At 44.0% G+C, this 24,327-nt stretch overlaps 1 protein-coding gene across 1 annotated transcript in view; it reads right to left on the bottom strand.

Annotated features, from left to right (window-relative positions):
* Positions 1-24,327, bottom strand: part of LOC124803224 — a 176,851-nt gene that overhangs the window by 93,840 nt on the left and 58,684 nt on the right. Inside the window, exons 4-5 of the mRNA XM_047264404.1 lie at positions 23,754-23,890; positions 6,897-7,179 (exon numbers count right to left, since the gene is read on the bottom strand). Coding sequence (XP_047120360.1) covers positions 6,897-7,179; positions 23,754-23,890 — 420 coding nt within the window. The remainder of the gene's footprint in view (positions 1-6,896; positions 7,180-23,753; positions 23,891-24,327) is intronic.

Raw genomic sequence — 24,327 nt, 5'->3', positions numbered from 1 at the left:
ATATAATAAACGGTATTAAATGCCGTTGATCGCCGCTGGGGGTGTTACCGTCTATTCACGTGATCTCAGCACGCTATTTAAGCCCATACGAAGGGTTAGTCTCGTATAGTTTCCCTCCGTTATGTAGACAGGAGTGACACCACCAGCAGTCGACCAATGGGTAACATATTTTAAACTTACGTAATTTTAGCTGCTGTATAATGGAGTCTTTCTGACGGATATCTATAATTTCATAGTGTAAACGCCCAGAAGATGACTCCAACGTCGGGTTGGCGGTATAATAATAATAAATGCGATTAAGAATGTTTTTGATTAATTGATTAATCATACTACTCGCTGCTTCATCTCCATAACCATGTTGCCCAAAAATCTATGTAATCTACCAAGTCAGTTAGTCGGACATTTAAAGATTTTTAGGAAAATTAGAACTGCAATCATGAAATTAAATACGAAAATACTATTTAACAGGAAATGCTTGCAACAGAAAATTGTTCCAAATTATGCTAAGAATATCATCAATAAGAAATGTGATGCAACAAATTTTATACAAAGGAAAAGTACACTGGACCGTGGATAACTGGAAATGAGTGGCCTGGAACGATGAATCACGTTATACATGGTGGCAATCCGATGGGGGCTTGGGTTTGGCAAGAGCCTGCAGAAATTTTCCTGCTGTAATGTATAGTGCCAACAGTGAAGAACACAAGGGGTGGTGTTACGGGGTAGGGAAGTTTCTCATGGTTAGGTTGTGGTCCCCTCTTTCCGCTTAAGAAGACACTAAATGCGGAAGGATATGAACACATTTGACAGCATTGTGTACTGAGTACTGTAGAGGAAGAACAGGGATGGTGATTATCAGCTTGACAATGTGCCCTGTCATAAGGCAGGAATTGTGAAACACGGTTTGTGGACAATAAGATTACTGAAATGGAGTGACCTGCACAGAGTCACGAATCGAACCCAAATAAACACTTCTGGGATGGGTTAGACTCTCAGTTTCGCTCAAGACTGCAAGTTGCTCCTAATAAGCCGCATTTCATTTCCTTATTTTTCAGTTTTAAAATTTTGTGTCGCGTCTACAGATGCTATGTAGAATTCAGTGAGTCTAGCGATACCGCAGAACGCACACGGTTGGGTGTGACATTTCAGTTCCCACTCAAGCTACGAACCGGGGAACCACGTGGCGTAGCCATTGGACGGTGAAGTGAGGCGCTCTGGCTAGACATCAGAACGATCGTTACATCAGCAGTGAGATATGTACGAAAACCATCCAGCGCGAAGCAGGTAATCTTGTTTAACAAATACAAGGGCTATTCGGAAAGTGAGTTCCGATCGGTCCACCACTATGAAAATCACTAAACAAGTAAAGATTCCTAGAAAACAATGTCTCAGGCCAAGTACGATGGCCTGGAGGATACGCCTGGGGATTGAGTCAAACAGAGCTTGGATGGCGTGTACAGGTACAGCTACCCATGCAGCTTCAACACAATACCACAGTTCATCAAGAGTAGTGACTGGCGTATTGTGACGAGCCAGATGCTCGGCCACCAGACGTTTACAGTTGGTGAGAGATCTGGAGAATGTGCTGGCCAGGGCAGCAGTCAAACATTTTCTGTATCCAGAAAGGCCCGTAGAGGACATGCAACATGCGGTCGTGCAGTATCCTGCTGAAATGTAGGGATTCGCAGGGATCGAATGAATGGTAGAGCCACCGGTCGTAACACACCTGAAATGTAACGACCACTGTTCAACGTCACGTCAATGCGAACAAGAGGTGACCGAGACGTGTAACTAATGTGGCCCCATACCATCTCGCCGGGTGATACGCCACTATGGCGATGACGAGTACACGCTTCCAATATGCGTTCTCCACGATGTCGCCAAACATGGGTGGGACCATCATGATGCTGTAGACAGAACCTGGATTAATCCGAAAAAATTATTTTTTGCCATTCGTGCACCCAGGTTCGTCGCTGAGTGCACCATCGCAAGCGCTCCTGTCTGTTCAAAAATGGCTCTGAGCTCTATGGGACTTAACTTCTGTGGTCATCAGTCCCCTAGAACTTAGAACTACTTAAACCTAACTAACCTAAGGTCATCACACACATCCATGCCCGAGGCAGGATTCGAACCAGCGACCGCAGCGGTCACGCGGTTCCAGACTGTAGCGCCTAGAACCGCACGGCCATACCGGCCGGCGCTCCTGTCTGTGATGGAGCGTCAAGGGTAACCGCAGCCATGGTCTGCGAGCTGATAGTCCCTGCTGCTGCAAACGTCGTCGAACTGTTCGTGCAGATGGTTGTTGTCTTGCAAACGTCCCCATCTGTTGGCTCAGGGATCGAGACGTGGCTGCACGATCCGTTACAGCCACGCGGATAAGATGCCCGTCATCTCGACTGATAGTGATACGAGGCCGTTGGGGTCCACCACAGCGTTCCGTATTAACCTTCGGAACCCACCGATTCCATATTCTGCTAACAGTCATTGCATCTCGAGCAACGCGAGCAGCAATGTCGCGATACGATAAACCGCAATCGCGATAGGCTACAATCCGACCTTTATCAAAGTCGGAAGCGTGATGGTACGCATTTCTCCTCCTTACACGAGGCATCACAACAACGTTTCACCAGGCAATGCCGGTCAACTGCTGTTTGTGTATGAGAAATCGGTTGGAAACTTTCCACATGTCAGCATGCTGTATGTGTCGCCACCGGCGCCAACCTTGTGTGAATTCTCTGAAAAGCTAATCATTTGCATATCACAGCATCTACTTCCTGTCGGTTAAATTTCGCGTCTGTAGCACGTCATCTTCGTGGTGTAGCAATTTTAATGACCAGTAGTGTATATCCTGCGCTCCCCCTTCAAGACAATTCTCAGCCGTATTCTGCAGTGACAATGAAGATGCTCCTGTAGCGATCGCCCACCATACAGCCCTTAATCGATTCCCACTGAGTTTCATCTCTGCTCACATGAAAACCGGTTATGAAGATAACATTTTGACAAACACAGTGAGCTGTTGACCAGCTTAGAGAACTGTTGGAAAGGCACTGGCGGCTGCCTTCTACCACGAGGTTACTGGAAAGTTGGAACAACGTTTCGACAAATGGCGAAGTCGAAGCGGCGACTATGTCGATAAGAAGCTGGAAATTGTAGCTGACTGTTTCAAATAAAACATTTTTGCTTTTCACAGTGGTTTCCTTTTCGCGACCAATCGGAACATATTTTCCAAATACTCCTCCTATTTGCTAATAAAAATCGCATTTAGCAAGACGTTAGGAGAATCATAAAGGTCATAGGCACTTGCTTAAAATAAAATTACAACGCCAGAAATCTATCACTTCGGTAAAAAAGTGAGTAATGTTTAAGCCAGTGAAAATGTGCAAAAGACTACTAAAAATCGCGGGTGTAAGAACGAGCTACACGATGGGCGCCATAGTCTCCTATAGGATGCGTCCCGATCTAGCTCGGTCGTAGAACCACGCCGCCAGCAAAACGTTAGTTTTCAGTTTATCATTATTAACAGGGTCTATATTATGAGTGTATGGTGTTTAGTAAATAAATACATGATAATGACATTTCTTTTGAACGTTATTCGCTAAATGTAGCTTCCCGCTTCATCACTTAGAATCACAGGAAGTAGAAATGCACTTTCAGAGAACCCGACAGCGCTGATACTGCTTCTGCAAGGCACATGAGCTTCCAAAGCTTCACGGCGAAACAGGTGGAAAGAAATCTGCACGACGTCTCACTAAGGTAATCTTCACTAAACTCGTAGTCATACTGTATAGATATTGCACCACCACTTGTAAATTGAGTTGGTTTCAAGCACACACGCGAAATGCGGAACAATATCTTTTGTTCGATTAAGGTACTTACTGTCTGACATTTTAACTGTATCATATCTGTGAAAATGGTTATATTGTTTGATATATTCAACATACTACGATTCAGCGTAATGAATACACTACTGGCCATTAAAATTGCTACACCAAGTATAAATGCAGATGATAAACAAGTATTCATTGGACAAGTATATTATATTAGAACTGACGTGTGATTACATTTTCACGCAGTTTGGGTGCATAGATCCTGAGAAATCAGTACCCAGAACAACCACCCCTGGCAGTAATAACGGCCTTGATACTCCTGGGCGTTGAGTCAAACAGAGCTTGGATGGCGTGTACGAGTATAGCTACCCATGGAGCTTCAACACAATACCACAGTTCATCAAGAGTAGTGACTGGCGTATTGTGACGAGCCAGTTGCTCGGCCACCATTGACCAGACGTTTTCAATTGGTGAGAGATATGGAGAATGTGCTGGCCAGGGCAGCAGTCGAACATTTTCTGTATCCATAAAGGCTCGTACAGGACCTGCAACATGCGGTTGTTCATTAACCTGCTGAAATGTAGGGTTTCACATGGATCTAATGAAGGGTAGAGCCACGGCTCGTAACACATCTGAAATGTAACGTCCACTGTTCAAAGTACCGTCAATGCGAACAAGAGGTGACCGAGACGTGTAACCAATGTGGCCCCATACCATCACGCCGGGTGATACGCCAGTATGGCGATGACGAATACACGCTTATAATGTGAGTTCGGCACGATGTCGCCAAACAGGGGTGCAACCATCATGATGCTGTAAATGGAACCTGGATTCATCCGAAAAAATGAAGTTTTGCCATTCGTGCACCCAGGTTCGTCGCTGAGTGCACCATCGCAGGCGCTCCTGTCTGTGATGCAGCGTCAAGGGTAACCGCAGCCATGGTCTGCGAGCTGATAGTCCCTGCTGCTGCAAACGTCGTCGAACTGTTCGTGCAGATGGTTGTTGTCTTGCAAACGTCCCCATTTGATGACTAAGGGATCGAGACGTGGCTGCACGATCCGTTACAGCCACGCGGATAAGATGCCCGTCATCTCGACTGCTGTCCGCCCCGGTAGCTGAGTGGTCAGCGTGACAGACTGTCAATCCTAAGGGCCCGGGTTCGATTCCCGGCTGGGTCGGAAATTTTCTCCGCTCAGGGACTGGGTGTTGTGTTGTCCTAATCATCATCATTTCATCCCCATCGACGCGCAGGTCGCCGAAGTGGCGTCAAATCGAAAGACCTGCACCAGGCGAACGGTCTACCCGACGGGAGGCCCTAGCCACACGACATTTCCATTATTATATCTCGACTGCTAGTGACACGAGGCCGTAGGGATCCAGCACGGCGTCCTGTATTACCCTCCTGAATCCACCGATTCCATATTCTGCTAACAGTCACTGGATCTCGACCAATGCGAGCAGCAATGTCGCGATACAATAAACCGCAATCGCTATAGGATTCATTCCGACCTTTATCAAAGTCGGAAACGTGATGGTACGCATTTCTCCTCCTTACACGAGGCATCACAACAACGTTTCATCAGGCAACGCCGGTCAATTGCTATTTGTGTGTGAGAAATCGGTTGGAAACTTTCCTCGTGTCAGCACCTTGTAGGTGTCGCCACCTGCGCCAACCTTGTGTGAATGCTCTGAAAAGCTAATCATTTACATATCACAGCATCTTCTTTCTGTTGGTTAAATTTCGCGGTGTAGCAATTTTAATGGCTAGTAGTCTATTGCTATACAGATTATTTAAGAAGCGGCTACATTAATTATCTTTTACTGGCGGCGCACCGCGATGTTATCCGCGGTTAAATAGTTACTTATAAATAAATGTTAATGCCAAAACTCACTATCCACGAGTATGTGTCATCAGAAAACTTACCTCTCGGAGGTATTGAGGGGTGAGGCACTTGTAGCCCAACAAACTGCCCGACATCGGAAAAAAAAGAGAAAGGAGCATACACACAAATTTTGAAGACGATTCGAGAAGCTGACTGAACCCATACCGTTCACTACTCACACGTTTTCTTACTGAGAAACTAAGCTCTATACTAAAGTTAATGCATTCATCTGGTAGTTGTCATGGATGACATTTTGTTCACCTTACCTATCGGAGGGGAACAGTTGCAACGATGCCCGTCCCAAGGAAACGGCTATTTTTTTCGGAATAAAAGCACCTGCGATGGTGTACTCATGGACGATCCTGGGTGCACGAATGGCAAAACCTCATTTTTTCGGATGAATACAGGTTCTGTTTACAACATCATGATGGTTGCATCCGTGTTTGGCGACATCGCGGTGAACGCTCATTAGAAGCGTGTATTCGTCATCGCCATGCCGGCGTATCACCCGGCGTGATGGAATGGGCTGCCATTGGTTACACGTCTCAGTCACCTCTTGTTCGCACTGACGGCACTTTGAACAGTGGACGTTACATTTTAGATGTGTTACGACTCGCGGCTCTACATTTCACTCGATCCTTGCGAAATCCTACATTTCAGCAGGATAATGCACGATCGCACGTTGCAGGTCCCGTACGGGCGTTTCTCGATACAGAAAATGTTCGACTGCTGCCCTGGTCAGCACATTCTCCAGATCTCTGACCAATGAGAAAGTATGGTCAGTGATGCCCGATCAACTGGCTCGTCACAATACACCAGTCACTACTCTCTATGAACTGTGGTGTCATGTTGAAGCTGCATGGGCAGCTGTACCTGTACACGCCATCCAAGCTCTGTTTGACTCAGTGCCCAGGCGTATTAGGGCCGTTATTACGGCCAGAGGTGGTTGTTCTGGGTACTGATTTCTCAGGATCTATGCACCTAAATTGCGTGAAAATGTAATCACATGCCAGCTCTAGTATAATATATTTGTCCAATGAATACCCGTTTTTTTTTTTTTTAATGGCCAGTAGTGTATGTATAATATCAGCTTAACAACCTGAGTAAACTTCCACTGGGTTACGACTAAAGCTGCTGTCAGACCCGACGATTTCGTCGCGTGTAATCGCCTAGCACACACACACACCTGTGGCGGCGGCGCTCCTGGCGAGCCCTTCGGCGCCGGGCGCGACGTCGAGCGCGTCGTGCAGCGGTGCGCGGCGCCCGGGCCCTGCGGTGGCGGCCTCCTCGCGACTCCTCCAGAAGACCGTGGCGACCGTGGCCAGGCACTTGAGGCGCAGGTCGCCGCCAGCGCCGCCCGGGAAGTGGCGCGGCGCCACGCGGAACCGCAGCCCCAGCACCGTCTCCACAGAGCCGTCGCCCGCGCCGCCGTCCACCACCTGCGGCCCGCGCAGCAGACGCTCGTCCTCCTGCGGGCACCACGGCCGCGGACCAGCTGACGTGGAACCCATCTGCAAGCTGCCTCAACACAAGTAATCTTGCCGCATCCATTTAAGCCGTCCTCACACGGGACCATAAAGCGCTCGTGGACGCGTATTTGTTAGTCATTTATGACGTCACAGTGTAACGCCGGAAATGCATATCCTCCTATTTCCATTTATTGTACTATAAATGTTTTCCTTATTTTGTTACCTGAAGATATGACATTTCTTTGTCTTTATACAGGGTGTCACAGCTATCTTGTCCACCTAAAATATCTCTGGAACAATAACAGCTATTGGAAAACGACTTTCACCGGTATCAATGTAGGGCTGGGGCCCATGAATGTACATATTTGGAAACATTCTAAAACGGAAGCATATTTGTTGTTTGTTGATAGTACTGTTAGCGAACGTTATGATTATTAAGTTAATATGTCTGTTTTCTACCCTACTCTACATACCTGTAGTGTACCCTGTTGTAGGTGGACGAAATGCTGTTCAGGCAGAACGACTGTACAAAGACGATTCCTGACAAGCCATCGCCTTCGCGCCGGATGTTTGGTCGTCTACGTGAAACGGGAAGCTTAAATCCAAGACCTCGACATCGTCCTAGAACGCGCACAGATGAACGTGCTGAAGTTGCTGTGCTCGCTACCATAGCTGTGAATCCTCAAATCAGCACACGTCAAATTGAACGTGAAGTTGGTGTGTCGAAATCAAGTGCACAGCGTATTCTTATACGTCATAAATTTCATCGTTACCATGTTCATTTACACCAGGATCTTCTTGGAAATGACTTGCGCAATAGGGTAACATTTTGTTGATAAGCTCAGCAAAAACTTCTGACTAATCCAAATTTTTTTGCAGATGTTCTCTTTACCGACGAGGCATCATTCTCCAACAAAGGAACTGTCAATATGAGGAATATGCATTATTGGTCCGCAGACAATCCAAAATGGCTCCGTCAGGTAGAGCATCAACTTCTGTGGAAAGTTAATGTTTGGTGTGGGATTATTGGAGATACCATTATCGGACCTTTCTTTATAAATGGCATCCAAAATGGCATACAATACTCCAGATTTATACGACACAATCTTCCTGTTCTCTTGGACACCGTACCTCTGAACCGGAGAATGGTCATGTGGTATCAGCCTGACGGATGCCCTGCACATAACGCCTTACGAGCACGACGACTTCTGAACCGTAAGTTCCCTGGTAGGTGGATTGGACGAGGTGGCCCAGTTAGGTGGCCTGCCCGATCTCCGGACCTTACACCTCTGGATTATTTTCTTTGGGGAGCAGTGAAGGATGTTGTTTACCAACATGAACCAACAACACCAGAGGACATGAAGCAACGCATTAGTGATGCTTGTACAGCCATCAAAGAGGAAACAGCAGCGCGAAGTAGGGCATCCTTCATCCGCAGAGTGACCCTATGTATGCAAGCCAATGGGCATCACTTTGAGCATGAGATGTGAACGCTATGTTTTGTATGTAGTGCTGGTATCACAGTGGAAGTTTCTACAAAGGGCCATTTTACCCAGTGATGTTAAGAAACATTTGTTTGCAACAATTTGTCATTTAACGCATTAGATAAACATAACATTGATAATTATGTGATAATAAAACTAATTGGTTAAACATGTTTACATTCATCTTCTATGTCCAACCTGAACTTCCCACATCCAAACATTTTTACCTAAACAACGGTAAAACCTTTAGTCCACTTGCTCGTTTCACTAAAACCATCAACATGAATTTTACTATTACGAGTGAATGATCAACTTTCACTTGCGCTAGATCTACAGTAAAGTAAAGTTTTAACGTTGTACGGCATTACCTTTTTAGTAACGGATTAACGATAAGCGAAGTTAACTTTGTTACTAACGTTGCGGTAGTCAGATATGTTACAGAACCGCATCATCCCTAGCCTATGGGATAAACACCTGCTGGAATGTACGACGTTAATGCAGGATGGCAGCAGACCGTATTATTCGTTTCGGACCTCTTGATAAGTATGTAAGTGTGATTACGCATGTCAATCACATCGCGATTACGGGCAGCATAGGGTTCACGCCTGAGCCTCAGGACGTGCGCTAGCAGCGCATGTCGGGTGTTTCAAGCGTCAACTTCGCGGCTTAATATCTCGGGATGTAATGGGAATATTGCGATGCAATCAACGCCATTGTGTATGTGCTTTGTCATGCTATGGATTGCTAAAGAAAAAATATAGGAGGTCCATTTAAAAAAAACATAAGTTTGTGTTAAAAAACACATATGCTTTCGTTTTAGAATGTTTCCAAATATGTACATTCATGGGCCCCAGCCCTACATTGATACAGGTGAAAGTCGTTTTCCAAGAGCTGTTATTGTTCCAGAGATATTTTATGTGTACAAGATAGCTGGGACACCCTGTATAATGTAATTGTTTTGCTATTTGTATATATACAGGGTGTTACAAAAAGGTACGGCCAAACTTTCAGGAAACATTCCTCATACACAAAGAAAGAAAATATGTTATGTGGACATGTGTCCGGAAACTCTTACTTTCCATGTTAGAGCTCATTTTAGTTTCGTCAGTATGTACTGTGCCTCCTGGATTCACCACCAGTTGGCCCAATTGAAGGAAGGTAATGTTGACTTCGGTGCTTGTGTTGACATGCGACTCATTGCTCTACAGTACTAGCATCAAGCACATCAGTACGTAGCATCAACAGGTTAGTGTTCATCACGTACGTGGTTTTGCAGTCAGTGCAATGTTTACAAATGCGGAGTTGGCAGATGCCCATTTGATGTATGGATTAGCACGGGGCAATAGCCGTGGCGCGGTACGTTTTGTAAGTAGGCTGTTGAGGTTTTTTTATTGGTAACGCCACGTAGCGCTCTGTATGAAAATCACTGGCTGTGCTGTGTGCAGTCTGTGGCTGGTTTGCATTGTTGTTGGCTATTGTAGTGTTGGGCATCTGGATGTGAACAGCGGGTAGCGTTGCGCAGTTGGAGGTGAGCCGCCAGCAGAGGTGGATGTCGGGAGAGAGATGGCGGAGTTTTGAGAGCGAATGATCTGGACGTGTGTCCATCAGAGACAGTAAATTTGTAAGACTGGATGTCATGAACTGCTATATATATATTATGACTTTTGAACACTATTAAGGTAAATACATTGTTTATTCTCTATCAAAATCTTTCATTTACTAACTATGCCTATCAGTAGTTAGTGCCTTCGGTAGTTTGAATCTTTTATTTAGCTGGCAGTAGTGGCGCTCGCTGTATTGCAGTAGTTCGAGTAACGAAGATTTTTGTGAGGTAAGTGATTGATGAAAGGCACAGATTATTGTTAGTCAGGGCCATTTTTTTGTAGGGATTTTTGAAAGTCAAATTGCGTTGCGCTACAAATATTGTGTGTCAGTTTAGTGTTGATCAGAATAGGCAAAGAGCGAAATGTCTGAGTATGTTCAGTTCGGCACAGCTGTTTGAAAGTCAAATAATGTAAGAGGTTTATCAGCACAGAAATTAATACATTTTTCTAAGGGGACGTTTCATAGTTTGTATCGACACAGATTTCCAGAACGAAGGTGTCCCGACAGGAAGACGTTCGAAGCAATTGATCGGCGTCTTAGGGAGCATGGAACATTCCAGCCTATGACTCGCGACTGGGGAAGACCAAGAACGACGAGGACACCTGCAATGGACGAGGCAATTCTTCGTGCACTTGACGATAACCCTAATGTCAGCGTCAGAGAAGTTGCTACTGTACAAGGTAACGTTGACCACGTCACTGTATGGAGAGTGCTACGGGAAAACCAGTTGTTTCCGTACCATGTACAGCGTGTGCAGGCACTATCAGCAGCTAATTGACCTTCACGGGTACACTTCTGCGAATGGTTCATCCAACAATGTGTCAATCCTCATTTCAGTGCAAATGTTCTCTTTACAGATGGGGCTTCATTCCAACGTGATCAAATTGTAAATTTTCACAATCAATATGTGTGGGCTGACGAGAATCCGCACGCAATTGTGCAATCACGTCATCAACACAGATTTTCTGTGAACGTTTGGGCAGGCATTGTTGGTGATGTCTTGATTGGGCCCCATGTTCTTGCACCTACGCTCAATGGAGCACGTTATCATGATTTCATACGGGATACTCTACCTGTGCTGCTAGAACATGTGCCTTTAGAAGTACGACTCAACATGTGGTTCATGCACGATGGAGCTCCTGCACATTTCAGTGGAAGTGTTCGTACGCTTCTCAACAACAGATTCGGTGACCGATGGATTGGTAGACGCGGACCAATTCCATGGCCTCCACGCTCTCCCGACCTCAACCCTCTTGACTTTCATTTACGGGGGCATTTGAAAGCTCTTGTCTACGCAACCCCAGTACCAAATGTAAAGACTCTTCGTGCTCGTATTATGGATGGGTGTGATACAATACGCCATTCTCCAGCGCTGCATCAGCGCATCAGGGATTCCATGCGACGGAGGATGGATGCATGTATCCTCGCTAACGGAGGACATTTTGAACATTTCCTGTAACAAAGTGTTTGAAGTCACACTAGTCCGTTCTGTTGCTGTGTCTTTCCATTCCACGATTAATGTGGTTTGAAGAGAAGTAATAAAATGAGCTCTAACATGGAAAGTAAGCGTTTCCGGACACATTTCATAACATATATTCTTTCTTTGTGTGTCAGGAATGTTTCCTGAAAGTTTGGCCGTACCTTTTTGTAACACCATATATATGCATTTATGTCGATGTATAATTGGTTTGTTTTGCAAATATTATTTGTATTTTTACGCTGGGTCTTGCCTAGGGGAAACTATGCTATCGAGCAATTACATCTATAGGTCGTGTGGAGAACCGAAGTGTTTAGGATCTTGGGTAGTGTTAACTCTGCCGCGTGGAGCGCGGGCAGAGGGGAGTCTGGCTGGAGTAGTGCAGTGGGGCAGGTGTGTTGTGTGACGCTCCCGCGAGTTTCCGCGCTTCCGGGGTTTGGCAGCATGTAATTGCTCTCGACTTGCTATGATAGTTTCTGACACGGTGTCGCGGACGGGAAGCATTAGCTGGCGCACACCGAGAGCCCGTTTCGCCTGGTGACGGTGTCGAGAAGAAGGCGCGCCAACATCCAGCATCAGCAACAGCGACGTCCGACAATGAGTGATTGTCGCCATCTCCTCGACCGACGACTTCAAACCTTCAACCAAACAACAAGGAAGACTGGAAGCACGTAAAGTTTTAGACTGTATGGCAGACCTCAGCTTTTAAAATTGTTCCATTTGCCTCACAAAATTACAGCCACTTAGCATAAACCTTTGTTGCTCATTGTCCCAATTGCATTACCAAGCAGGGTCCCTTCCTTTTCCGGAATGAACCCGAGTGTCGTTGAAATTCAAACGCCAGCATTAAAGTAATATCATTCCATTTCACTGCTTTAATTTCAAAGTTCAGTTAAGGTATTCATAGCTGGCTACAATATTTAGATTACACAAGCACAAATTAAGAGTGCGAGTTTTGTTACCATATTTTAGCTTACCTGTGACTGCAGCTGAGCTTTGTACGTACTAAATTTTACTATTGTTAATTGTTCAGAATCATTTAATTCAAGTTCAAAGTTAAATCTCATATTTCTAAATTGCGTAGACTCAAGTAGCTTGTGAAATGATTGTTGAGGTAGCCCAAGACAAACCTTATTTTATTGAATTTCGTAGTGCTGCAGAAACAAAGCTCACTATTAATTTCAGTCACTAAATTAACTTTCAGTTTTCCAGTTTTATTAATTCTTTTGCAAAATTAAGTCATAGTGTATCGAAATTTATTACTTCTGAGAAACATTCAGTTTTCACACAACACGTTTCAATCTTCTGTTGCCATGCTTTTAGTGCTAATTATATGTGCAATAACCTTGCTTTTTCAGTTATTATAGTAGTTGTCCATAGGACTGCCGACCGTAATTTTCCCCAAATCTCAAATATATAATTAACTCCAGTTAATTGTTAACGTAACGACCGCACATCTACTTTCTTTATTAACTTTACCCCTTTTCAAAATTAATTTCCATCAGTTTTATTTGCATTTTTCCTTTCATTTAGATGTAACCCTTTCCTCCCTCTTTACCGACAGATTAACTTCGGTGACGATTGCTTTTCCCAAATTCCCATTAGGTACACGCGGTTTAATTTTTACTGTTCAAATGGTTCAAATGGCTCTGAGCACTATGGGACTCAACTGCTGAGGTCATTAGTCCCCTAGAACTTAGAACTAGTTAAACCTAACTAACCTAAGGACATCACAAACATCCATGCCCGAGGCAGGATTCGAACCTGCGACCGTAGCGGTCTTGCGGTTCCAGACTGCAGCGCCTTTAACCGCACGGCCACTTCGACCGGCATTTTTACTGTCATTAAGGTCGATAAGTGAAGGGGAGCTTACAACAGCAGGGCTTAATTTCGGCCGGGACGCGCCGGTACACGTTCCCGTACCTCCCATGGACTTTTTTAAATATTTGTTTTAACAGTTCAGCACCGGAGACTTGAAATAGTACACGTATATTAAATCACAACATAACTTTAATTTGCCACTGCAGCACAAGTCATTTACATCTACATCTACATACATACTCCGCAATCCACCATACGGTGCGTGGCGGAGGGTACCTCGTACCACAACTAGCATCTTCTCTCCTTGTTCCACTCCCAAACAGAACGAGGGAAAAATGACTGCCTATATGCCTCTGTACGAGCCCTAATCTCTCTTATCTTTGTGGTCTTTCTGCGAAATATAAGTTGGCGGCAGTAAAATAGTACTGCAGTCAGCCTCAAATGCTGGTTCTCTAAATTTCCTCAGTAGCGATTCACGGAAAGAACGCGTCCTTTCCTCTAGAGACTCCCACCCGAGTTCCTGAAGCAATTCCGTAACACTCGCTGATGATCAAACCTACTAGTAACAAATCTAGCAGCCCGCCTCTGAATTGCTTCTATGTCCTCCCTCAATCAGACCTAATATGGATCCCAAACGCTCGAGCAGTACTCAAGAATAGGTCGTATTAGTGTTTTATAAGCGGTCTCCTTTACAGATGAACCACATCTTCCCAAAATTCTACCAGTAAACCGAAGACGACTATCCGCCTACCCCACAACTGCCATTACATGCTTGTCCCACCTCATATCGCTCTGAAATGTTACGCCCAAATATTTAATCGACGTGACTGTGTCAAGTGCTACAGTACTAATGGAGTATTCAAACATTACGGGATTCTTTTTTCCTATTCATCTGCATTAATTTACATTTATCTATATTTAGAGTTATCTGCCATTCTTTACACCAGTCACAAATCTTGTCCAAGTCATCTTGTAACCTCCTACAGTAACTCAATGACGACACCTTCCCGTACACCACAGCATCATCAGCAAACAGCCGCACATTGCTATCCACCCTATCCAAAAGATCATTTATGTAGATAGAAAACAGCAGTGGACCTACTACACTTCCCTGGGGCACACCAGATGATACCCTCACCTACGATGAACACTCATCATCGAGGACAACGTACTGGGTTCTATTACTTAAGAAGTCTTCGAGCCACTCACATATTTGGGAAGCAATCCCATATGCTCGTACCTTAGTTAGGAGTCTGCATTGGGGCACCGAGTCAAACGCTTTCCGGAAGTCAAGGAATTTGGCATCCGTCTGATACCCTTCATCCATGGTTCGCAAGACATAATGTGAAAAAATGGCGAGTTGCGATTCGCAGGAGCGATGCGTTCTACAGCCGTGCTGATGCATGGACAGCAACTTTTCTGTTTCGAGGAAATTCATTATATTCGAACTGAGAATATGTTCGAGAATCCTGCAACAAACCGATGTTAAGGATATTGGTCTGTAATTTTGAGGATTCGTCCTTCTACCCTTCTTATATACAGGCGTCACCTGCGTTTTTTTCCCATTCAACGTGACAATGGGTCACCATCCTGATGTGACGGGCAGGAGGTACTGTGTGTGTGCTTTTATGTGTGTGTGTACGCACGTGCAGTATTCCCAAGATAAGTTAAGTATCATTCCAAAGTTGTATGAAGCAGAACTATGGAGCAAAGTGACACTGGTACGGCGGCAGGAGGTGGCTGCTGTTGTTTATATTGGAACCTTCTGGTGTTATGTTTTTGATTATACGAGGGTCACTCCAAAAGAAATGCACACTATTTTTGTAAAAATACAGATTTCATTTTGCATGTGTGAAAGAGTTTTACAGTGTGTAGATACATTCTTCCCGCTTGTTTCCAAACTTAGTTCAACCTGTTCCCGTGAGTTGCGCTGTCACAGCATGTCTTCAAGATGGCTGCTACACTTGACGTTCGTCAGAAGTAACGTATTGTCATAGAATTCCTGTGCTGTGAAACGAGGCGGTGGGAAACATCCACAAGAGGTTGAAAAAGGTGTATGGAGATGCTGCTGTCGATCGCAGTACAGTTAGTCGGTGGGCAAGCAGGGTACGTGATGAAAGCGGCCACGGCAATACTGAGGATTGTCCTTGTAGCGGCAGGACTCGTACTGCACGCACTCCAGACAATGTGCAGAGAGTTAATGAATTGGTGACTGCCGACAGACGCATCACAGTGAACGAATTTTCACGCTACGTTGGGATAGGGGAAGGAAGTGTTTGCAGACTACTGAAAGTGTTGGCGTTAAAAATGGTTTGTGTCAGGTAGGTTCCCAGGATGTTGACAGTGGCTCACAAAGAAACTCGGATGGACAACACTGAAACACCCGCCTTACATGGCTGCAACAGGTTGGTCCAGAATTTTACCGTGCGGGTATACGGCCGCTGGTTCCAAGATGGCGTAAGGCAGTTGAGAGGGATGGAAATTATGTGGAAAAATTAAAATATTGTTACTAAACGATGCATTTACACACTGTAAAACTTTCAAACACGTAGAATAAAAGATGGATTTTTAAAAAATAGTGTGCATTTCTTTTGGAGTGACCCTCGTAAGATATTATGGTTTAAAAACCTGAATTTCAGAACAGTATTTTCTAAAAAATGATTTCTCATTGTCAGTCTTATCACAAGTCTCTCTTTATGGCCGGGGGGGGGGGGGGGGGGGGATGTGTCAGAAGGGGACGCGTTCCGGCACCTAAAAGTTTAGAATTTAAGCCCTGCGTCACAGTGTGGAAGTTCGCGTTCCACAGCATTCTGTGGCGTGAAAGTCTGAGTATGACGAGTCACTTCTTTGTTTCGTGGAGGGGAATCTGCCCAATGAGATGCAAGATCGCATTCTACGTCACAAGCAGAACTTGAGAGACGCCATACTGGATCTCGTCGTTTTCAGTTGAAGCCCGTATTTGGTGGTTTTTGTTTTATGACTCATATATATCCTACGATTATAAGCTTTTTCAGGACGCCAGCACATTAGAGATTTCTCAAAGACACGTCTTCATTGATACGATTTGTTGCAATAAAACGATGGGCAACGTCATATTAGTGATTACAAATTTTCGAATTTGGTTGTATTAGTAAAAAGTGACAATCACGTAATAATTTTTATCATACGTCAAAGACTATTGATAAATTCATTTCACACTATTTCTGCTTTCAGAAGTTGTTCTTACTGACTGAACATGGAGCGTTTGTTTTTACCTTACAAGATCATTAACGGTATTGAAGTATTTACTTGCCGTCCGGTGTGGCCGTGCGTTTCTAGGCGCTTCAGTATAGAACCGCATGACCGCTACTATCGCAGGCTGTAATCCTGCCTCGGGCATGGATGTGGGTGATGTCCTTAGGTTAGTTAGGTTTAAGTAGTTCTAAGTTCTAGGGGACTGATGACCACGGATGTTAAGTCCCATAGTGCTCAGAGCCATTTGAACCATTTTTGTATTTACGTGTACTACAGACACAACAATATGTATAGCACATGAACAATGAAGGAAATGTGCGTTTTAACAGAGCTAACGTAGTAACTTTACGCCTATCCATTTCCCTAAAGAAACAGTGCGATTTGCGAGACAGGCACAGCCGACGAATGCCACTCAAGAACGCTGCAGTCGCTAAACAAGATGAGGACCTCGTTTCTCAAAAAAATGTTTCAGATGGTCTGAGCACTATGGGACGTAATATCTGAGGTCATCAGTCCCCTAGACTTAGAGCTACTTAAACCTAATTAACCTAAGGACATCACACACATCCATGTCCGAGGCAGGATTCGAACCTGCGACCGTTTCAGCAGTGCGGTTCTGGACTGAAGCATCTAGAACCGCTCGGCCACAACGGCCGGCCACTTTGTTTCTAAGTGTGACCCAGCCACTGAGTAAACCACGTCTTGCGTTTCTTACGACGAGAACCCCGTCTCAGGTGAGGACGGCTCTTCCAATTGAAGTGTCAGTTTCCATGGATCAACTCTTAGCTTTTCAAAGAGTACGTAATATTTGTGTCTGAGGAGACTGCAACCGCGGCCCAGGCAGATAGAGAAAGTCGTTTCTTGACGGCCACCAGACACCATTGTACAGACGGATCAAACAGGGACCCTGAGAATGTTTCCATCTGTAGCTCAAGACGATAACAGTATAATATAATGACCTAACAAATGGACGACTGAATGGCACAAACATCGAAGCTTTTTCTAAACATCACTCAAAAATGATACAGGAGTTTTTTTTAGGATCTCCATAGCGACTATGTATTTCTTTGAGTGTAGGGCAACAGGATATTCAGTACAGAAACGAAACTTGCTACCAAAAATTTCATTAACGTTATTAAGAAACTGGACTAGCCCATCAAACTACCGACACACCAGGAGCAAATTTAATAGTACGATAGAAGAGAAATCTTCCTAGCATTCAGTACTTAGCTGATAAGTGTCATGTATGATATCTTCACTTAATGAATGGCCTCTGTATTGTAAACAAAAGCCCTGAATGCAAAGCACATTTATGAGGACGAAATCGAATCAAGAATATTATGAAGTGTTTGTGTGCCACAGTGATTTACTTATAATTAGAATATCTATGCCGTATGTATTGTAACAGTTTGTCCATCGTCCTGAAAATATTGAACCTCCAAAGAAAGATGGAGCACTGCCCACTGGAACGCATGTTAACTGTATATAACTGTTTCATTTTATACCTAATCAAATGTAGGGACATTGGCATGTTTCCGTTATCCAAACAACTTATAGGTGGCGCTAAATAATTAAATATTCTAGCGGAGTGCAGAAGTAGACGACAGGCTGTCGACTAAAACGTTAATCTAATTAGAATAAAATATCTAAATGTTCAAATGTGTGTGAAATCTTATGGGACTTAGCTGCTAAGGTCATCAGTCCCTAGGCTTACACACTACTTAACCTAAATTATCCTAAGGACAGACACCCATGCCCGAGAGAGGCATGTCCGAGGGAGAACCTCCGCCGGGACTAGTCGCACAGTCCATGACTGCAGCGCCCTAGACCGCTCGGCTAATCCCGCGCGGCGTAAAATATCTAAAATCACAGCTTAAACATGCTCGCTTTTAATCCGCTGTACTATATAAACTGTAGGTAATAATAAGCACTTTGCACGTTAAAACTGTCTCCGTCAGTAATCAAAAGAAGTACATAAGTTGTAAGTACAAGGGCTGTTCGGAAAGTAAGGAACGATCGGTCGCGAAACCACAGTGAAATTTCGATGAAGCTTTGTATAGATATGATGGCCAGTGTCTCTAGTATGCCTGTATATAATGTCAAGTCGCACTTCTCAGTTCTGAGCGCATAGCGAGTGCGTGAAGATGCCTAAAAAATGGTTCCTCCCAAGTATGGGTGCCTACCGAGATGTTTCACCCGATGACATGTAACCCCACATAAAGTAACTGTCATGCAGTTCTCTCTTCATGAAAGTTCCCGGCCGCACGCTGCAGGGGCAGTGAGAATGCTCCTGGTGCGTTTTCTATGGGAAGTGTTTCAGCAGCAGCCACCATACAGTCCGGACTTGACTCCTTCCGATTCTCATCTCTGCTAACATGAGCTGCTGGGTATGAAGACAACATTTTGGCACAGAAAACGAGTTGCAGTCCAGTGCAGAAAATTTACCCGGAAGCATACGATGTAGCCTTACATGACGAAGGTATTTGAAAGTTGGTGCAACGCTAAGGTAGCTGTTTTAAGTCGGAGCGACGACTACATAGTGATGCAGCTGGGAGGTGTAACCAGCTGTTGCAAATAAAACCGTTTTCTTTTCCACTGTTGTTTACATTTAACTACCGATCGTTCCTGACTTTCTAAATAGCCCTCATAATAATGTGCAGCAGGTGTCATAATATATTCAATGCATTTAGATGCCGCTAAACAGACAATCCATAGTGGGCAACGCTTCATACACATTTCGGAGGAAAGTTTAGCATTTGATTTATGCCGTGTTCTGAAAGTAGCCTACGAGGTTTGTGCAAAACAGAGAGCCCCTTGAAGGCACCTCTTTTTGTACACAAGGCACGAGCTGTTAGAAAGACGTGGCAGTCCACTAAAGGCGCAAAGAACCAAATCGTACCACTACAGCTAGATACAAGGAACTAAGCAGTGTATAGAGTGACAAGAAACATGATATCTAATGGTTGGCAGGGCATCTGTAAAACAGCAGCGTTTGTCACAGGGTACCAAAGCAGTGATTATGCTTTTTTGAAACCAAGTTGCTACGGGGTTATACCAAGCTTAAATGGTAACTTTCGAATTATATTAATTTGATACTTTTGTTAGATACTCATGTTTTATTAGTAGTATTTATTATTTGTGGAATTAATGCAATTTTTTCTTCTCTTGTTCTCGTTTACATGATGTAGCAGCACTCATACAGTTTTATTTGGTTTCTAGATAACAAAAAAAAATAAATACCTTTAGAGTCATGTGTCCTGCAGGTGACTTTTTTTTCAGAATAACATTCAGTCATCAGCTGCAAACGTACTTTTATTATGCGTTACCGGTTTAGGCAAATTAATTTGTCATCTTCAGAAGCATACAAAATTAGGAACATTATAAACCTTTAAACCTTGGCTATACATCTACGTTAAATATAAGAAGTATATATTACAAAGACTTACTTAGTACTGGTTCAGCAGAAGTCAATATCTTCTCTAGAACAGCTTAATGCCATGATATGTCCAGAAATGTTAATATTGTATGTGATAAAAGTAAACAAGAGATTGACAATTTACAGTATCTGTTGTGCTAGCGGCAAGGAACTATTCAAATACAGAGTTATGTAAACAGGCTGAATACGCCACTGCAGTCGGCAACGCCTATACAAGACAACAAGTGTCTGGCGCAATTGTTAGATCGGTTACGGCTGCTACAATGGCAGGTTATCAAGATTTAAGTGAGTTTGAACGTGGTGTTATAGCCGGCGCACGAGCGGTGGGACAAAGCATCTCCGAGGTAGCGATGAAGTGGGGATTTTCCCGTATGACCATTTCACTAGTGTACCGTGAATATCACGAATCCCATAAAACATCAGATCTCCAACATGGCTGCGGCCGGAAAAAGATCCTGCAAGAATGGGACCAACGACGACTGATGAGAATCGTTCTACGTGACAGAAGTGCAGCCCTTCCGCAAATCGCTGCCGATTTCAATGCTGGGCCATCAGCAAGTGTTAGCCTGCAAATCATTCAACGAAACATTATCGATATGCGCTTTCGGAGCGACGGCCGACTAGTGTACCCTTCATGACTGCACAACCTGGGCCTGTCAACACCGACATTGGACAGTTAATGACTGCAGACATGTTGCCCGGTCGGACGAGTCTCGTATCAAATTGTATGGAGCGGATGGACGTGTACGGGTATAGAGACAACCTCATGAATCCATGGAGCCTGTATGTCAGCACGGGTCTGTTCATGCAGAAGGAGCCTCTGAAATGAGGTGTGGCGTGTGCAGTTGGAGTGATATGGAACCCCTGATATGTCTAGATACGACTCTGACAGGTGACACGTACGTAAGCGTCCTCTCTGATCCTGCATCCATTCATGTCCACTGTACATTCCGACGGACTTGGGCAGTTCCAGTAGAGCAATGCGACATCCCACACGTCCAGAATTGCTATAGAGTGGCCCCAGAACACTCTTCTGAGTTTAAACACTTACGCTGCCCACCGACCTCCCCAAAATGAACGTTATTTTGGAAAATTTGGGAATTTGTGGTAAGGATTATGAGATCAAACTGCTGAGGTCATCGGCCCCTAGGCTTACGCAACACTTCATCTAACTTAAACTAACTTACGTTAAGGTCAACACACACACCCACGCCCAAGGGGGGACTCGAACCTCCGACGGGGGGAGCCGCGCAAACCGTGACAAGGCGCCTCGGACCTCACGGCTACCCCGCGCTGCTGAACATTATTGAGCGTATCTGGGATGCGTCGCAACGTGCTGTTCAGAAGAGATCTCCACCCCCTCGTACTCTTGTGGATTTATGGACAGCGGAGCAACATTCAATGTGTCAGGTACCTCCAGCCCTACATTAGATATTACTTGAGTCCATGCCATGTCGTGTTGAGGCAATTCCGCGTGCTCGTGGGGCCCTACACGATATTAGGCAGGTGTACCAGCTCTTCAGTGCATGTTATATACAATATAAGTAATATAATATAAAATATCCATGATTTTGTAGGCTGCGGCAGATGACAAATTAACTTGTGGAAAACGGTAAAGCATAATAAACTATATTTGCAAATGCCGACTGAATTTTATTCTGAAAAATAATAACAGTGGTGCCAAAAAAGACAGCCACGAATAAAACAATGAGTATTTTTTTATATGCTTAGATCTGCTCTGGCATCTAGCTCATTGCAAGTTATCAGGAATTATTTGACACTTGATGCAAGTGTGCGCCAAACTATTATCAGCTGAAATAAATTTATTTCTCTTAGAAAATTGTTAATTGAGTGACTGGCTTTTTTCGTATATTCATGTCACATCTGTTTCATAATATTACTGAATAACCCTAACAAGTAACTAGTCCACAAGCAGTTTCCAACCATGAGACAAACAACAGCCTTTCCTCCAAGGGTGTTCATCATCATCTTTTTATGAAATTTACATCAAACAGCTGTTCTGTAACAAATGCAAGCTCTAAAATATTTTCTAATTTTATTTATTGTTACTGTAACGTCTACAGAAAATGTCTCTGTAGTACTGTACTTTCTTTCTCAGTGTTTTTTTGTATTTTAGAGGTGCCAAGGAAGGTGATATGATTGTCGGAAGGACTGACTCAGAACACAGAAAAGTCGAAACAAGCTTCGGTGAAATTAAAAGCAAGAGTGGCAAGCAACATTAAGATTGAAACGGAAATTCCACTGTTAAATGCAGAGGAGAGAGCGGATATGTGGAAACAGTACATTGAAGGCCTCTATGAGGGGAAGATAGGTCTGATGTGATAAAAGAAGAAACAGGAGTCGATTTAGAAGAGATTGGGGATCCAGTAATAGAATCAGAATTTAAGAGAACTGTGGAAGACTTAAGATCAAATAAGACAGAGGGCATAGATAACATTCCACCAAAATTTTTTAAATCATTGGGGAAAGTGGTGTGTAGAATGTGTGAGTCTGGCGGTATACCATCTGAATTTCGGAAAAATATCCCCCACACAACACCGAAGACTGCAAGACCTGACAAGTTCGAGAATTATCGCACAATCAGCTTAACAGCTCATGCTTTCAAGTTGCTGACAAGAATAATACACGGATGAATGGAAAAGAAAATTTAGGATGTGTTAGATGACAATCAGTTTGGTTTAGGATAGGTAAAGGCACCAGAGAGGCAATTCTGATGTCGGGGTTGATAGTGTAAACAACACTAAAGAAAAATCATAACACGTTCGTAGCAGTTGTCGACCTGGAAAAAGCGTTCTACAATGTAAAATGATGAAAGATGTTCGAAATATTGAGGAAAATAGGGTAAGTTATAGGCAGAGATGGGTAATGTACAACATGTGCAACTGCCAAGAGGGAATATTAAGAGTGGAAGACCATGGAAGAAGTGCTCGGATTAAAGAGGTGTAAGACAGGGATGTAGTCTGTCGCCGCTACTGTTCAATCTAAACATCGAAGAAGCAATGATGGAAATAAATGAAAGGTTCAGGAGTGGAATTAAAATTCAAGGTGAAAATGATATCAAAAACAAGAGTCGCTGATGTTATTGCTGTCCTGAATGAAAGTCAAGAAGAATGATTGATGGTCACGAAGTAGAAGAAGTTAAGGAATTCTTTTAGCTAGGAAGCAAAATAACCTATGACGAACGGAGTAAGAAGGACATAAAAAGAAGACCAGCACTGGCAAAATGGGCATTCCTGACCAAGCAGTCTACTAGTACTAAACATAGGCCTTAATCTGAGGAAGAAATTTCTGAGGATGTACGGCTGAGCAAAGCATTGTTTGGTAGTGAAACATGGACTGTGGGAATACCAGAGCAGAAGAGAATCGAAGAATTTGAGATGTAGTGCTGCAGAAGAATGTTGAAAATTAGGTGACTGATTAGGTGAAGAATGAGATGGTTCTGCGCAGTACCGGGGAGGAAAGGAATATGTGGAAAACTGTGACAGCTAGCACTCACCACTCTGTCTCCGTTGATGAACCAGGCGAGCTGAGCCGCCGGCCGTGACCTCCCCGAGGTGCAGTTGACGTCGACAGTGTCGCCAATCTGATAGCGGGGTCGTCCTCCCGTTATGCGCGGCCCTTCCTCAGGCAGGGCTGCCAACAGTAAGCACCTGGTGGATTGCATGAGCCGGAGTACCGCTGCGCTTTTTCTGTTTCTAAAAGAAAGAGTTCTCAAAATGGTTACTCATTGTGCGATTACAGAAATTTATATAAAATTGCCATCAAACTTTAACTTAACGTTGGGCAATTAACTCTGCCTGTATAATCAGGTAGCTGGCAATTGAAGATGGTTCGGATAGTGCCTCACATATCTCCAAATGAACGGAATTACGTTTATTTCTTGATATGACATTCAGTATTGTGGCTTTTTCTGTGACAAAATAGGAAAGTGAACGCGAAGAAAAAAATTACATAGATCTCATCTGTTCATAATAAATAAATCACGAATCTATCCTGTATAGATGGTGCAAAAGCATGATAGTTGAGCTAATGACAGAGACAATACAAGTATACTTCATTAACAGCCAAAT

This window comes from Schistocerca piceifrons, chromosome 6 (genome assembly GCF_021461385.2).
Source record: "Schistocerca piceifrons isolate TAMUIC-IGC-003096 chromosome 6, iqSchPice1.1, whole genome shotgun sequence".
Taxonomy (NCBI): domain Eukaryota; kingdom Metazoa; phylum Arthropoda; class Insecta; order Orthoptera; family Acrididae; genus Schistocerca; species Schistocerca piceifrons.
The sequence above is the reverse complement of the archived record's forward strand: the minus strand, read 5'-3'. Positions and strand labels throughout refer to the sequence as shown.